This window comes from Mytilus galloprovincialis, chromosome 10, assembly GCF_965363235.1.
Source record: "Mytilus galloprovincialis chromosome 10, xbMytGall1.hap1.1, whole genome shotgun sequence".
NCBI lineage: Eukaryota > Metazoa > Mollusca > Bivalvia > Mytilida > Mytilidae > Mytilus > Mytilus galloprovincialis.
In genome coordinates this window covers 43,789,253-43,804,840 of record NC_134847.1, presented here as the reverse complement: position 1 = coordinate 43,804,840, position 15,588 = coordinate 43,789,253, and the positions used below count along the sequence as shown (strand labels likewise).

The 15,588-nt window shown below is 31.3% G+C and overlaps 2 protein-coding genes across 10 annotated transcripts in view; one reads left to right on the top strand and one right to left on the bottom strand.

Moving 5' to 3' along the window:
- The window catches only part of LOC143047612 (diacylglycerol kinase zeta-like), a 198,552-nt gene that overhangs the window by 99,825 nt on the left and 83,139 nt on the right, over positions 1 to 15,588 (bottom strand). For 3 of the 9 annotated variants that reach the window (XM_076220772.1, XM_076220770.1, XM_076220773.1), the window contains exon 2: positions 12,161 to 12,236. The exons of the other annotated variants lie outside the window; for them this stretch is intronic. In XM_076220772.1, the coding sequence (XP_076076887.1) occupies positions 12,161 to 12,198 (38 nt within the window). In that variant the 5' untranslated portion in view covers positions 12,199 to 12,236. The remainder of the gene's footprint in view (positions 1 to 12,160; positions 12,237 to 15,588) is intronic. 9 annotated transcript variants of the gene reach the window in all.
- The window catches only part of LOC143047613 (glutamate [NMDA] receptor subunit 1-like), a 162,827-nt gene continuing 154,987 nt past the window's right edge, over positions 7,749 to 15,588 (top strand). The window contains exon 1 of the mRNA XM_076220777.1: positions 7,749 to 7,769. The gene's annotated coding sequence lies outside the window, so the exon portion shown is untranslated. The remainder of the gene's footprint in view (positions 7,770 to 15,588) is intronic.

Here is a 15,588-nt window from a genome sequence, read left to right as displayed (position 1 = left end):
CCTAATTACTAATTGTTTTAGTAGGATATGACCCATTGGAGATGAAGGCACTCATTTGCAAACAATTATTCAAACAATTTTAAGGTGAATAGTTATCCAGTAAAAAATGTGTTTCAGAATGTTGCATGCCAAGTTTTCTGTGTCAACTTATTAGTGCAAGAAGATATACACCAATGAAATAGCAAGCAAAACATATATAGATAGTTAATAGAAGTTTAAGGGGATGTTGAACTCTATATATTGAATGGACAACTGAAACCTTGACTAATCTTATTTCCTCCCAATTGTTGTAATACATGAATTGTCTTTTAACAAACACTGTAACCATTAAAGCAATAAAGAAATGTATACTAAAATAATACAAATATAACAAAGTGTTAATCATCACCTAATATCCATATGCTGGTAGTACAAATACTTATGAGGGCCCTCATGGGGTTTTTGATTATGTGATTACTTGGCCGTTTTTTTAATGATTATTTGATTATTAAGCCAAATATTTCATGATTATTTGATTACCTAGGACTGTATTTTTAGTTTATGATTATTTGATTACTAAAGATAAGCAAATATTTAATGATTATGTGATTATATTGGCAAAAAAATGGTGATTATGTGATTACTAGGACCCCCCCATGAGGGGCCTCACTTATTGCTAAATAAATCTCTGAGCAACTAATGGTTCCTCTTAGAGTGTGAACAACCATTTCCCCAATTCATGAATGAAAAGAAACAAATTAAATTAGCATTAATTCAATAACAAGGTAATGGACATTAATAATACACAAGTGTTAACAGTTTGTATTCATAACATCCAGATATTACAGCAATTTCACATCAGCAACATTGCAAAAAACAATAACCCTTGGGTAGATCTTATTGAGTTTTAAGTGTTGTTGGTTGCTGTCTCCCATAATTATTTTTAGCATCAGTACCCTTGGTGAGCAAAAATGCTCTTTACATGAAGAAAAGGGTAACTGAATTGAAACCCTTATTCTAAGCAATGACAGGGTTCTAAATCATGCAGAGGCGGATTTACGAAAATTTCTAGATCCGCCACTGTCATGCATATCAAAGCATGCAACATCCCATTATTTAATTACAATGACTGGCATCAGTATATCACTACAGGAGATATCAAAGCAGTTCATCCTCGTTGCAGATATCATTTTGGCCTTCAGCATTTGAGTTTACAAAGATGTAAATGTCATAAGCAATTTCAGTTATAGACATAATTAAACAATATAATAAGATATTTATATACAAAAAAATAGTAAACCTGTTGTTTGGATCAAACCTTAGTAATTCAGCCAGCCGAAGAGAAAAAAAAAACACCTTGATGAAGGTACTGTACTTAAAAGAACCTTTAGAGACACAGATCTGACAACACAGTTGCACTAAATGTGTAATAAAGAACTCGTAAGTGGGATATCATGCAAATATATTCTAAACTTGATTATACCAGATAATTGCTTTTTGTTTATAGTATCTTATTCCGAGTCAATGTGTCCATTGAAATGTCACGATGTATATTATAAGGTTAAATAAGTGTTTTTATTTTCCATTTCTATGATTTTACTCGAAACATTTAACTAATGCCAACAACCTAGCTCTTAAACATAAAGTTGTTGATTTGGATGATAACTTGAATCATATTTCTAAACGACTTTTTCTCAATGAGTTTTCTGAACTTTTATGGAGTACATTATTGATGAAAACAAAACAAATGGATATGCTAACCTCTTAAGAATAATAAAATTAAGTTTTATTTTGTTATGACTATTCTGTGATAAGCAACTTTTGTATCTGAACAACCATGGTACAAAAATATGGGGAACAATCAGATGCATTTTAGCCAAACATTTGATATTGAAGCTAACTTTTTCAAGGTTTTTTTGTCTGTTGTTAACAAGCACAATATCATTTTAACATGTTTAGAACCTTTCATATTGTTAATGAAGGTCAAGGTCATCAAATATTAGCAGCATTGTTTTTTTACCCTTCAAGTTTCTAAGACTACTTACAGCTTTTACATTAATGCTAGCAAGACAAATCTTTGTTTGACTTGCTTGCTTTGTTTGTATCAGTGTTTGCTCAAGCATGGCAATTAAGACAGGCGGGGCTTCAGCTTGTATACATCATACTTACATTTTATTGGACGTTATGTTTGAGGTTAAGGACACTAAATTTTAAAACATCACATGACACATATTCTCACATGTTTCCTTACCTGTAAATATACAATACAGACAGGATTCTACTTCGTCGAAATTATCTCTCCATTACGCCAGTTCATTTTCACAATCGTAGAAATGGAAGACATTTTTTTTTTCAAAGATCCAACTTAAAGACTGTCGTCAAAGCACTTTCAGTTAAATAGCTATTCGAACACACCTACTCTGATTTTGTGATCCATTGGATAGGTATTTTACTTGACCCCTATATTTCATCTTTTAGTTATTTGATTTTTTTTTATGTTATAAAGTCAACCTGTAGCTTTGCTTTATAAAATGATAGAATCTGAAGCGAGATGGTGTATCAAATACTCTTGCTTTGTACGTTTTCAAGACAAAATATTCATCTCAAACACACCCTAACATAAACAAGAGTGCACACGCTGAAATGTCTCGCCTTCTATACTAATCATTGATATTATGTTGATAGTCCTAAGTATAAAGCTAAGCTTTATTACAACTGTCACATAAACTTAACATTAACCAAGATAACTAATCAAAGACCAATGAACCTTGAAAATGAGGTCAAGGTCAGATGAAACATGCCAGACAGACATGTTCAGCTAGCAATGCTTCTATACAACATATATAGTTGACCCATTACTTATAGTTTAAGAAAAATAGACCAAAACACAAAAACTTAACACTGTGCAATGAACCGTGAAAATGAGGTCACGCCATCACGGTCAAATAAAACCTGTGCGACTGACATAAAGATCATAAAATATTTCCATACACCAAATATAGTTGACCTATGGCATATAGTATTAGATAAAAAGACCAAAACTCAAAAACTTAACTTTGACCACTGAACCATGAAAATGAGGTCAAGGTCACATGGCATCTGCCCGCTAAACATGCACACCTTACAATCATTCCATACAACAAATATAGTAGACCTATTGCATATAGTATGAGAAAAACAGACCAAAACACAAAAATTTAACTATAACCACTGAACCATGAAAATGAGGTCAAGGTCAGATGACACCTGCCAGTTGGACATGTACACCTTACAGTCCTTCCATACAGCGAATATACTAGCCCTATTGCTTATAGTATCTGAGATATGGACTTGACCACTAAAACTTAACCTTGTTCTCTGATCCATGAAATGAGGTCGAGGTCAAGTGAAAACTGTCTGACAGACATGAGGACCATGCAAGGTACGCACATATTAAATATAGTTATCCTATTACTTATAATAAGAGAGAAATCAACATTACAAAAAATTTGAACTTTTTTTTCAAGTGGTCACAGAACCATGAAAATGAGGTCAAGGACATTGGACCTGTGACTGACAGAAACTTCGTAACATGAAGCATCTATATACAAAGTATGAAGCATCCAGGTCTTCCACCTTCTAAAATATAAAGCTTTTAAGAAGTGAGCTAACGCCGCCGCCGCCGTAGCCGCCGCCGGATCACTATCCCTATGTCGAGCTTTCTGCAACAAAAGTTGCAGGCTCGACAAAAAGGTGCACTCGATTTTCTCTTTTCGGTACAATTGTTTCCCATTTTTTGAAATATTTTCTTGAGTTACATAATGAAAGGGCAGACATGGAAATAACTAACTGAACAAATAGATTGATATGTTATAAAAACAATATTAGGTCAATGTTGAAGGCCAGTTTCTCAGCCTCATACAAAAAAAAAGTTTATATTTTTCTTTCATTGACAAATTATTGTATTTTTACAGGTGAGGAAACATGTGAGAATACTTGTCATGTGATGTTTTAAACTTAAGTGTCCTTAACCTCAAACATAACGTCCAATAAAATTTAAGTATGATGTATACAAGCTGAAGCCCCGCCTATCTTAATTGCCATGCTTGAGCAAACATTGATACAAAAAAAGCAAGCAAGCCAAACAAAGATTTGTCTTGCTAGCATTAATGTAAAAGCTGTAAATGACAAAAGATCTGAACCTTAATGCAAATCTCAGCTGTAAAAAGTGTAAAAAGAAGGTGAAGGCCACTTAATTTTATGTGGATCTTTAATTTGTCAGTTTATTAGAAATAGACCTAAATGCAAAACTTAACCAAACTATTCCGCTTAAAATAGAGGTTAAGGTCACATAATTTAATAGTGGATATCTGTCATTTCATGATACATCAACTATCACAGACCATTAATGGTACTTTACAATTTGTATAGTTACTTTATAATTCGTAGTTATATAATAACTGTGACAGATTAACAGATAAAATGTCATCTCCCCTAAAAATCTTTCTACAGCAAGGGATAACAAAATTATGAGTGTTTCAATTCAACAAACAGAAATGACTGACTGTACTTTTACCAGTCATCATTTCTAAATAAGGATTTATTTGAATCTGGAATTATTTTGAATTCTGGAAAATTTATAAGAAGTTTTGTTGAAAACTAACCATACTTAAAAGAGTTTTTACTGAGCCATGCATTGCATCAGACTATAAGGTTATAAATTTGACTTTCATTGATATTTCAATATCAACTATCTAAACTCCCTTAGATATAAGATAAGATAAGATAAGATAAATTTTATTTTCCAAATTAGGTCCCCAGGGGGGCATATACACATAACATATATGATTGATACAACATACAGTATTTTACATAACATTGTAAAACAAACTAATATAATGCATGCATGGTTTCATAACCCTCCTAAATTGGGTTAGTTTTCAGCAGTTAATTCTTATCGTTTTTTCTAGAATTTAAAATAATTCCAGTTTAAATAATTCCTTGTTTCTAATACCTTTGGCAAGAATTGTCAACCTAAATCATGTATTCTGTTTATACAGTGAGCTTGACAAATACCAACCTATATAACCTAGAGATACCTACTCAATCACCTTTCTAATGATTTAATTCCAATTATTATTTAACCTTGTAGAAAAAGTTCATCATAAATGTGAAAAGCCACATCTTGCCTGAAGAGGTACTAAAATATTCTCAAAAAACATATATAAAATTCTACTACAACTTTACTAAAACTTGTTATTTATCAAAAAAGCCAATTAAGTTCCAGCACAATAAAGCTAGTAATTGCTTTGCCACAGGGAATTACTTTCTAACACTTAAGCAAAGGTTAATCATTTCACTGCTGAAACACTTTGGGAAATCAAATGTTTGTTAACTTTGCAGATAGGCAGATTTTTATGTACACAGAAACCCAAAGGCTATCTGTCAACAGCTTTTGTAAACTTGGAACATAAAAACGCAATTATAATACCATTTTCTAGGGAAAAAAATTGCATATCTAATATAGATTTTCAAGTTGTATAGCATAATAAATTAGAATGCTGTTCACTTTGTTGTATCTGAGTATATAATTGAGGCAGCGATAACTGGTCTGAAACTTAATTTCTTACACAACATACTACAATATGTAAGTCCAATAACCAAGAACTTGAATATCTCGGGGAAAATTTATTCCAAACTGGTTATGAGAGATTTAGTCTAAGATATATGTACACCCAGCTCCCTCATTATTGTATAAAAAAAACAGCATAACCATAGTCCAATGTACTCAAATCTTAAGTTGCAACCAGGTTCTTTATGGTTGCTTAAAAAATAACCCAACTACACCCATAAACTAAATACTAAGTTGAAATGAGGTCTCCCATTGCTGTTTCAAAAATAACCCAACTACACCCATAAACCAAATACTAAGTTGAAATGAGGTCTCCCATTGCTGTTTCAAAAATAACCCAACTACACCCATAAACCAAATACTAAGTTGAAATGAGGTCTCCCATTGCTGTTTCAAAAATAACCCATATCCCTTTACTTACAAACTTCACTGTTATTTAAAACAATTAACTTATAGGAAAACTGTATAAACTACTGTTGTTCAGATAACCCTGAAAATTCAGTCAACTCTGCAGTCTGGAACAAAAATAGAAGAGGGAGGTACCTGAATGGAACAAAAGGTCAAGATAAACTGACTATGGCAAAAAACAGAATACCACAAAAAGACAACTATACAAAAAACTTCAAAGAAAACTAATAGGCCAACTAAAATTAATTAGTAGATTTTCATCCAAATTTTTGAAAAAAATGGGGCGGGTGGGAGGATTTTATTTTTTAATTTTTATTTCTTATGAAACCCTCTTGTGACGTGTTCTTCAAATATGCAAGAGTAATAATAAGTTTATATTATGTATATACATATAAGGAATGGTACATAATATTTCAAATCTTAACATGAATAAGAATCTCTAATTGGCAACCACTGTTCTACATGTAATAGCTGCTTTAGAAGCCTAAACAGCAAAAACATAAAAGAAGAATGCTCCCCTCAGTTAGACTATCTTCCCCAAATTTAGTGTCTTTTTAAGCGACCATTTTTTTGTCTCCATAAAATGAAACAAATATGCAACTAAAGAATTACGAGTTCAGAATAAAATGAAACTGTTTTGAAAACGAAAGGGTTGGTGCTTGTATGATTAATATGTAAAACATGAACTTAACCAAAAAAGAGAAGATGTTTAATTGCTCTATTAAGGGTATTGGGACAGAAGGTGTTTGTGCTGTTTGTCATTAAAAAAAGCCATGGGTAAATCTAAGTGTATGTTTGCCGACTTTTTGAACTCAATTGTACTGTCATAAATCTAACAAGTTTGTGCTTGCGTCATTTTAATTATACAGTTATGGTTTTGTACGAATGTGTTCCATGATTCGAGCTCTTTGGGTATAATTCATAGTCCATAATTCCTGCCACAAAGTCATTTTATCAATAAAATAATCCACGGTTTTCTTAATCACAGAAATTTGTGTCATACCGCGATTTGCCATCTTGGACACAGCGTATAACTTGTACCCCGATTATTTCATGCCCTTCTTGAAATCAATCTCTATTCTCGGTAGACAATTTTGTCATCGTAGAGCTGCAGAATCTTTTTTAATTACTCGAAGTAATACGAAAACCGAAAATTGAAACAGGAAGTCTGAAAGGAAACAAAATTTTTGACGGTTACCGGAAACGGAGATGAACTAATCCGGAAATCGTAAATTTTTCAAAATAAAAAAAATCGGGGCGGGACGATTTCAGAGGGGCGGGCGGGGATGAAAATCTATCAATTAATTTTAATTGGCCATACATGAAGCAACAACAACCCCGTCAAAATGTGGGTTTATGATCAAATCATGAAAACATAATTCTAAATAACATAAAGATGTAAGTCCATGTAACCCTTGATTTAGGTACCTTAAATCAATTATACTCAGTTAGCTATTACCCAATCATAATTCATTAAAAAATTTCATCTAACCCTGAAAGTTTTCAAACAACATTTGAGCAAAAACATATGTTACAAGAAACTGTAAATATATCCTCATCAAAATAGATTTCAGGTAATTAAGGCTACGAAATTGAAGCCAAATCCATTTTTATCATTTTACAATCAATCAATACAAGATTTGAGAAATAAGCTAAAATTATCTCCCCTTTTTATTGGATGACACTAATGTTTCAAACAAGTCTAGGAGTGGATATGAACAATATATTTAATCTGAACGAAATCCAATCAAAGTCTAATGAAATATCTAAGGTAGGTTAATTTTATTTCATTGTTGTTATGAAAGGTCTACTAATTATGTTTTATATTGGTAAGCATAGCAATTTTGTATTTTCCTAGAAAATGCTAGGAAAAGATAGCGAAAAGTAAAGTGTTTCTGAGAAAAACATTAATAACAAGGTCCTTAATGTTGTAAACATCTTCTTGAAGAATTGTCAATAAATATAGCATGGTAAAAATATAATAAATCAAAATAAAACCTTGTGGGAAAAGAAAGCTTCCTAGCATTTATTTTATTTGATTTTGAATTTGGTGTTTTAACGCCACATTTATAAAGCACCGCATTTAGGCTATTTCCTGGCAGCCAGATTTTATTAGTGGACCAGAAAGCCAGAGTGCCTGGAGTCCAAGCATTTTTAAACATGCTTAAGCAATGTTTGTCATAGAATTATCAAAAGACAAATAAATATTTTAAGCTAAAGAAATGTTTAACATGAATAAGCGCTTGTGTTCTTGTTAAATAAAATGTATAAATAAGCAAAGGTTACTTGTGATGTTATTTTGAATTAGCTATTCAATTATATATAATTATCTATCTTTACAATGTCAAGAGTTTGTCTACCATGTGTAAACCATATGCCTTTGGATTTTTCTTGTCTAAACAATGTCTGGATTCAAAACATTTCTAAGAACATTAGTTCAAAGAGGAAAAATCAGCAGACAAACTGAATTTAATGTTGGAAGAAATGTATTGTTCTTTAAATTGACATATACTATTGATTCATTTATTTTCTTGGGCTTCAATTTTTGTGGATTAACGAAAACTTGCTTTTTCGTGGGTATTTGATTTCGTGATTTTGCCAAACTCTACATACCAAACATATAGAACATTTGTAATCTGTTGAACATTTGAATTCGTGGTTTTCATGCACCCACAAAACCCACGAAAATTGGTATCCCATGAATATTAATGAATACACAGTATTACTTATACTTTATTGTTTTGTTGGATTGCTGTCTTATTGAAAATATTTTCAATAAGGCCACAATTAAAAATATTTAGGTTTGCCCAAACCCTACTCAAAGCTGAGACGGTGGGTAGGTAGGTAGGTAGGTAGGTAGACATTTTTTTTTAAAGAAATCGAAGTATCGAATGTTTATTGGTCTTCATGCCTATCTGATTAAAAAAAACTTCTTCAAATCAGGACAATAAAAGAATTTGAGTAGGCAGCTTTTTTCTGGGTAGGTAGGGTTTGGGCAAACAAACCTATTCTTTTTTATGGCCTAACTGCCACAATCTTCTAATATTCATTTTCAAGATCCATATTAGCTACGTATACATGGCCCAGGAGCAATTTGAAATGAATTCTGAACATATACAGTATATGCAATGCCTGGAATCAACATAATGTTTTCGTAGAAAATACTACAGGTTTATTTAAATGTCTGGAACATGATCTGAGAAATTAAGTCGATATTACTTCTAACACTATGTTTATATTTCAGCAAATCCTTTTGAAATCTGATTTATTATTCTTTTGCCAGTAATGTTACACTGTCTAGCTTTTTAACAGGGTATATAAATATGTCTAGTTAATTCATGTATTTCAATGAATTCTCCTTGACCTATTAAAAAAAGCAATATTAAAAGATAAATTATGGGTGTCCACAGAAAAAATCAAGGGAAAAAACAGTCATCATACAGGTTTTGAATTAAAGGCAGGCTGATTTCCAAATCTCATAATTCCATAATGATTAGTTCAAAACAATGTAAAAAACATCAACTAAAGGAATCACACGAACTCCAAAAGGGGCGATACTTATTCACAGTTGACGACTATTTGAAACAATTATTTAACATGTGTATACAGAAAAATACAACATACGCTGGCAAACATAGTATGATTTTAATTTTGTAAAGGTGACAATCACTGAAATATTACTACATTTATATAAGCATTGTTAAAGGATTGCAATCTGACATGGAAAATTATGCATTGCTTCACTTTTGTTGCTTTTATAATCATGGGTTGCTTTTGTGCTTATAAATAACTCAAATCGTAAAGTTATATAACTTTATCATTTGTTTCGTAACAAAAAAAAAATACTTATGATTATGCCAATTATGGATTACAAAATGTTTTACAGATCTCTATCACTTATTTGGTGATTGTTCCGCTACCGAGATTAGAAAATCCATTTCTATTACAATATCAGACAAAAGATACATTTCTTTGCAAGTAGTAATATATGGTATATAATCCATGAAAAGCATTATGTTTCTCAATGAAGATTGATTTAGTATCAATAAATACACAAATCTACATATTAAGTACATCCAGTCTGCAATGTGTTATCTCTTCTAGATTTGGGTTAATTGCATTTTTTTTCATTTTTGGATCAAGATATATTTGTTTTCTATTTTCATTGAAATAAGACATTTTTTTTTTATGTTTGAGGAATGTGTGAATATCCAAAAATTCTCAGGTCCCTAATCCAGTATATAGTAAATATGATTAGATGATTTTTAGAACGATCAATTCTTGTCATTAAGAAAAAAAACATAAAAACAATAACCTACTCAAAGAGAGATAACTCTGTTGTCCCTAATTAATATAGTCAGCAATTCTATATATTGGAATTATAACAATAGCCTTTTGTTATACTAAATTTCTATTAATAGAAAGTCATTAGAAACTTCCTACACAAACCTTTTAATAGATCTACTTCATGCATGTTAACAATGTATTCTGTAATGTAATTGTATACTGGTACATGTACTTTAACATTTTCCCCCATTATAGAGACTTGAGATATATTGAAAAAAATAATGGTCCAATGTTACACACATCATGATGTTACAAGAGTACAGTGACTGATTTTCCCTAAACAGTTTCCATAGAGAGTATTGCTAATTTGAGTTGCTTTAAAAAGTCAATTTTCAATTTTTTCATTCTTGTTTGTTTTACTTTAGCAGTGGGATATCTTTTGAGGATAAGCAGCAGTAACAATCGGATTGAAATTATAACTTTCCCAAAACTTTGGTTCTTAGTAACCCTGACAGGTATTGAACCCCAACCTTTCTGCCCTCCAGGGGTTTTCCATTGGAAAATTAAGTACAAAACTCTCCTAAATTATTTTTTATGGTGCATTTAAATAAATCATTTAATCTAAAAGTAGCAAAAGTAGATTACTCAAATCATTCTCAAGTTATTTTATGACATGTTAAATAGTTTTTTAATAACAAATCTGTACAAAATTATCTGATTTTACCTACTGTTAGTACTTGAAGGTTATTGAAGGTTATTGACTTATGTTGAAACAGAATTTTAATTACCTTAATTCAGGAAACAATTAAGAAGAAAAAAACTCAGCTTCCGACTTTAATTTCTTAGCTGATAGCATAAGGAAGAAGAAAATTTTAAACGAAAATACTTTTGTTTAAATTTTTTTTTTTTTTTTTAATTTTTTATTTCTTTTTTCAATAGTCAGGATTTAACATCACCCTTACAGCACCACCTGACTAAGGTGTTATAGGGTTTCAAATATATAACAACAAAAGACTATTGTTTTATCAAGATTAACACAAACTAAAATATAAATTTTTTGAAAATCTTTTTTTTTTCTCTCTCTCCTTCTTTCTCACTCTTTCTTTCTCTCTTTTTTCACAATCTCTTCATATAGAAATATCTATAGAAGAAAAAAAAGTTTACATGTGCTATGCATATATTACATGTTGTTTGCTCTATACGTTCCATAAATAGATCAAAAAGATATAATATATTGATATAAATTTGGGTGTTAGATTACCATTCAGGATAAATAATTAGCAATGTTGTTTAAATATTGGGTTTACTTACTATATAAACTTTCATGTATTAGGTTGACTACTGGTTTGTAACTCTATCCATTTAAACTAATGTTCCCCCAAGTTAAATCCCCCTTATCAATTAAGAAAATTGACTCAAAAATTTCCATGAAATCATTAAAGAAACAGATTCTACCACTGTATCCTGTGTCCATGAGAGGTAATCATATTTTGGAAAGGGCAAAAGATCTTTGAATTTCCATGGCCAAATAATGACTCTTCTAAATCTTCCTCCATTGTCCAGAACGCTATTTACAAACTAATTACATGTATCTATGAATAGAAGCCATTGAGTGACTTCAGAATTTTTTTTAGGGTAACCTCAGTACACAGTGCCTCTGGCGGTACCTCTGTGAGTAGAGAAAATCCCCCCCCCCTTCCCCACGCTGATGTCACCCTTTTTATAATTGACTCAATAATAACAAAACAATCCAAAAAGTCATTCTTTTTTTGTCAAGTTTTTCTATGCATCAGTGGTTTCTTAGGAAAATGTTCCAAACACTGAACCATAGGTCAAGGTTTCAACATTTGACAGGGTCAAGGTCTCGTCTCTTACCTTTTAATGGCATAGGATCTTCTCATTCCTTTACTCATTTTATATTGTTTTGTTCAACGCCTACATGTTCACTTACCTGAAAAATATAAAATTACAAAAAATTGATAAAAATATTTAATAACAATACACACAGTTCCTAGAATCTTTGGAGCAGATGTTAAAGATAAGACATATTAATACCTCATTTGTATGTTTCTAAGAATTTTTGGATTATATGCAAACAAAAATGACACCATATAATTGATGTACATAATGCATACCTGTAATTGACAGTTTATAGGTAATTTTTTTCTCACCTACTTTTTTTTTTTAAATCCCATTATTATTGATTTAATTTGGGTTTTTCCTAAATTTTTTAAATTCAAACAGTAATTTAACTTCCATCTGACCTAACACTTAAACTGTAGCAAAAATAAAGCAGTTATTATAATTTCAGTTTAATATGATAAACATTTAATAATATATTGTTCTAAATCAATGATGTCTCATTAATATCTTCTTACATATATAAGATCATTGCATAGACATCATTGTCATGGCAAAATTTTTAAATGTTAATTATGTTTTTGCCTTTGATTATTAATCAATTCAATTAAGTCACCTTCATGTTTGGGGAAAGCAACAATATTCAATAATATTCTACTTATAGCGTCATGGGTATAGGTGAACCATGAAATTAAATATTAAACAAATGACAAATTTTCTACAGGCTTCGTTGTATGAAGACTTCGTCAAAACCACGAAATTAAATGTCTATGAACATGTAAGCTTTCCTTCAACCACGAAAATTAATACAGTACATACCCACGAAAAAAAAAATGAATCCCCAGTATACTTAAAGTACTTTCCTTGTATCAGAAAATGACAAAAAAATCCATGCTAAGTTTGTGTATATATTTTAAATAATCAGATTTTTTTATTGCATGAAATAACAGCTCTTAAGCAAATCTGAATATAACATTACATGGTATAAAATCAACAAGAAAAAGATTCTGATCAAATTTCAAATCTCATGTAAGAAAAATAAATTGCTAAGTGGATATTCTAAAGATTCAAATTTCTGTCGAACAGGAAGTGACTGCTGTCAGATGCAGCTTGATAAATCTGAAAATGGCTTTCACAGTATACATGTAACTTTTGTTAGGTTCAAGACAAAATATCTGTGGCAGATCCAGGGGGAGAGTTCTTGTGGGTACAGACCACATTTTTTTGGACGATCAATGCATTTGAATGGGGACAATTATAGCTGGAAAACCCCCTTTCTTCTGGGTTGGAAATCCTCCTTTAAAAAATGGCTGGATATGCCCCTAAATATCATATCATTCCTTAACTACTTAAGCTGTATAATTATACAACCGAAATACACAAATGAACACTGGACAGTTAGCCAAACAATATTCCCATGATCACTCCATAAGAATGGTATAACAAATGACACATATTATTAAAGAGATATAAGAAGATGTTGCATGAGTGCCAGTGATATGCTTTGCACTATGGTCAACTATGGTTTTCCAGCTTTGTGACCATGGTTAATGGATATGCTTTACACCATGGTCAACTTTGTTTTTTCCAGCTTTGTGACCATGGTTGGATATGCTTTACACCATGGTCAACTATGGTTTTCCAGCTTTGTGACCATGCTTGTGTATGCTTAACACCATGGTCAACTATGGTTTTTCAGCTTTGTGACCATGGTTGGATATGCTTTACACTATGGTCAACTATGGTTTTTCAGCTTTGTGACCATGGTTGTGTATGCTTTACACCATGGTCAACTATGGTTTTCCAGTTTTGTGATCATGGTTGGATATGCTTTACACCATGGTCAGCTATGGTTTTCCAGCTTTGTGACCATGGTTGGATATGCTTTACACCATGGTCAACTATGGTTTTCCAGCTTTATGATCATGGTTGGATATGCTTTACACCATTGTCAACTTTGTTTTTCCAGCTTTGTGATCATGGTTGGATATGCTTAACACCATGGTCAACTTTGTTTTTCCAGCTTTGTGATCATGGTTGGATATGCTTAACACCATGGTCAACTACATGTATGGTTTTCCAGCTTTGTGACCATTGTTGGATATGCTTTACACCATGGTCAACTATGGTTTTCCAGCTTTATGATCATGGTTGGATATGCTTTACACCATGGTCAATTTTGTTTTTCCAGCTTTATGATCATGGTTGGATATGCTTTACACCATGGTCAACTTTGTTTTTCCAGCTTTATGATCATGGTTGGATATGCTTTACACCATGTTCAACTATGGTTTTTCAGCTTTGTGACCATGGTTGGATATGCTTTACAACATGGTCAACTACATGTATGGTTTTCCAGCTATGTTACCATGGTTGGATATGCTTTACATCATGGTCAACTATGTTTTTTCAGCTTTGTGACCATAGTTGATCATGCATGACGATTTTTTTCTCTGAAGTTTAAAATCAGATCTCTGAGTTACAAGAATGCCTTTGGCAAGGAGATAATTTCTCTGAAATATCTCCCTTTTCAATTGTATTTTTTTCTTAAGTTTAAGAAAAGGTCTATGTGCTAAGAGCCTCAAATAAACTCCGCCTATTAGGAGGAGATAGTTTACCTCAAATGAGAGATCTTCAAAGGGGAGATAAGATATCCCTGTCAGGAGGCTTAGTAACCTTTCAAATAGCGATTTTATTTTTTCACTGGCACCATTGTCTTCAGGAGAGTTGAAGCACAAGGTTCAAAAGAAAGACTAAACCCAATTCTTTAAAAATTGAAAAGCGACCTATTTATTTGGTAGATTTTATACACTTTTTTTTTTGACACACCTTAAAAGATTAAGGAACATCATAATTAATATGCAACATTTTTCTGTTGGCCTATGAATATTATGCACATTTTGATATAAATAACTGAAATTAACAAAATATATTCAGATACAAAAAAAAAATCCTTTCAAATCAATCATATTTTCAAATTACCCGGTACTTACATTATATCTAAAACCATATATAAATCCAAGTTGTATTTTGCCTTATAGTAATCATATATTCTGAATAAGTTTTTAAAAATTCGACACAAAGTACTTAAGAATTTTGAAGTATAAACTGTACTCATTTATGCATCCTGATCTAGCATCATGATAAAGTTTTAATAACATGATAATTTCATATGAATGAATTCCAATTTCTTAATTTACCATTTAAAATTTAAGTACATGTTAAATAACACCTACATGTACTTATGTCAAGGTTAGAAACTAGCTTCAATTTATACGAAACATTAGTCTAAACCTCAAGATGTCTATATTATATACTCAGGTTTGTGCAGACATTAATTATAAGAATTAATAATTTTTTTTAGAAAAAAAGCAATTTTTATTTTTCAGAATTTCAAAAGGATATATATATATATACATAACATGTCAGATAAAACAAAAAAC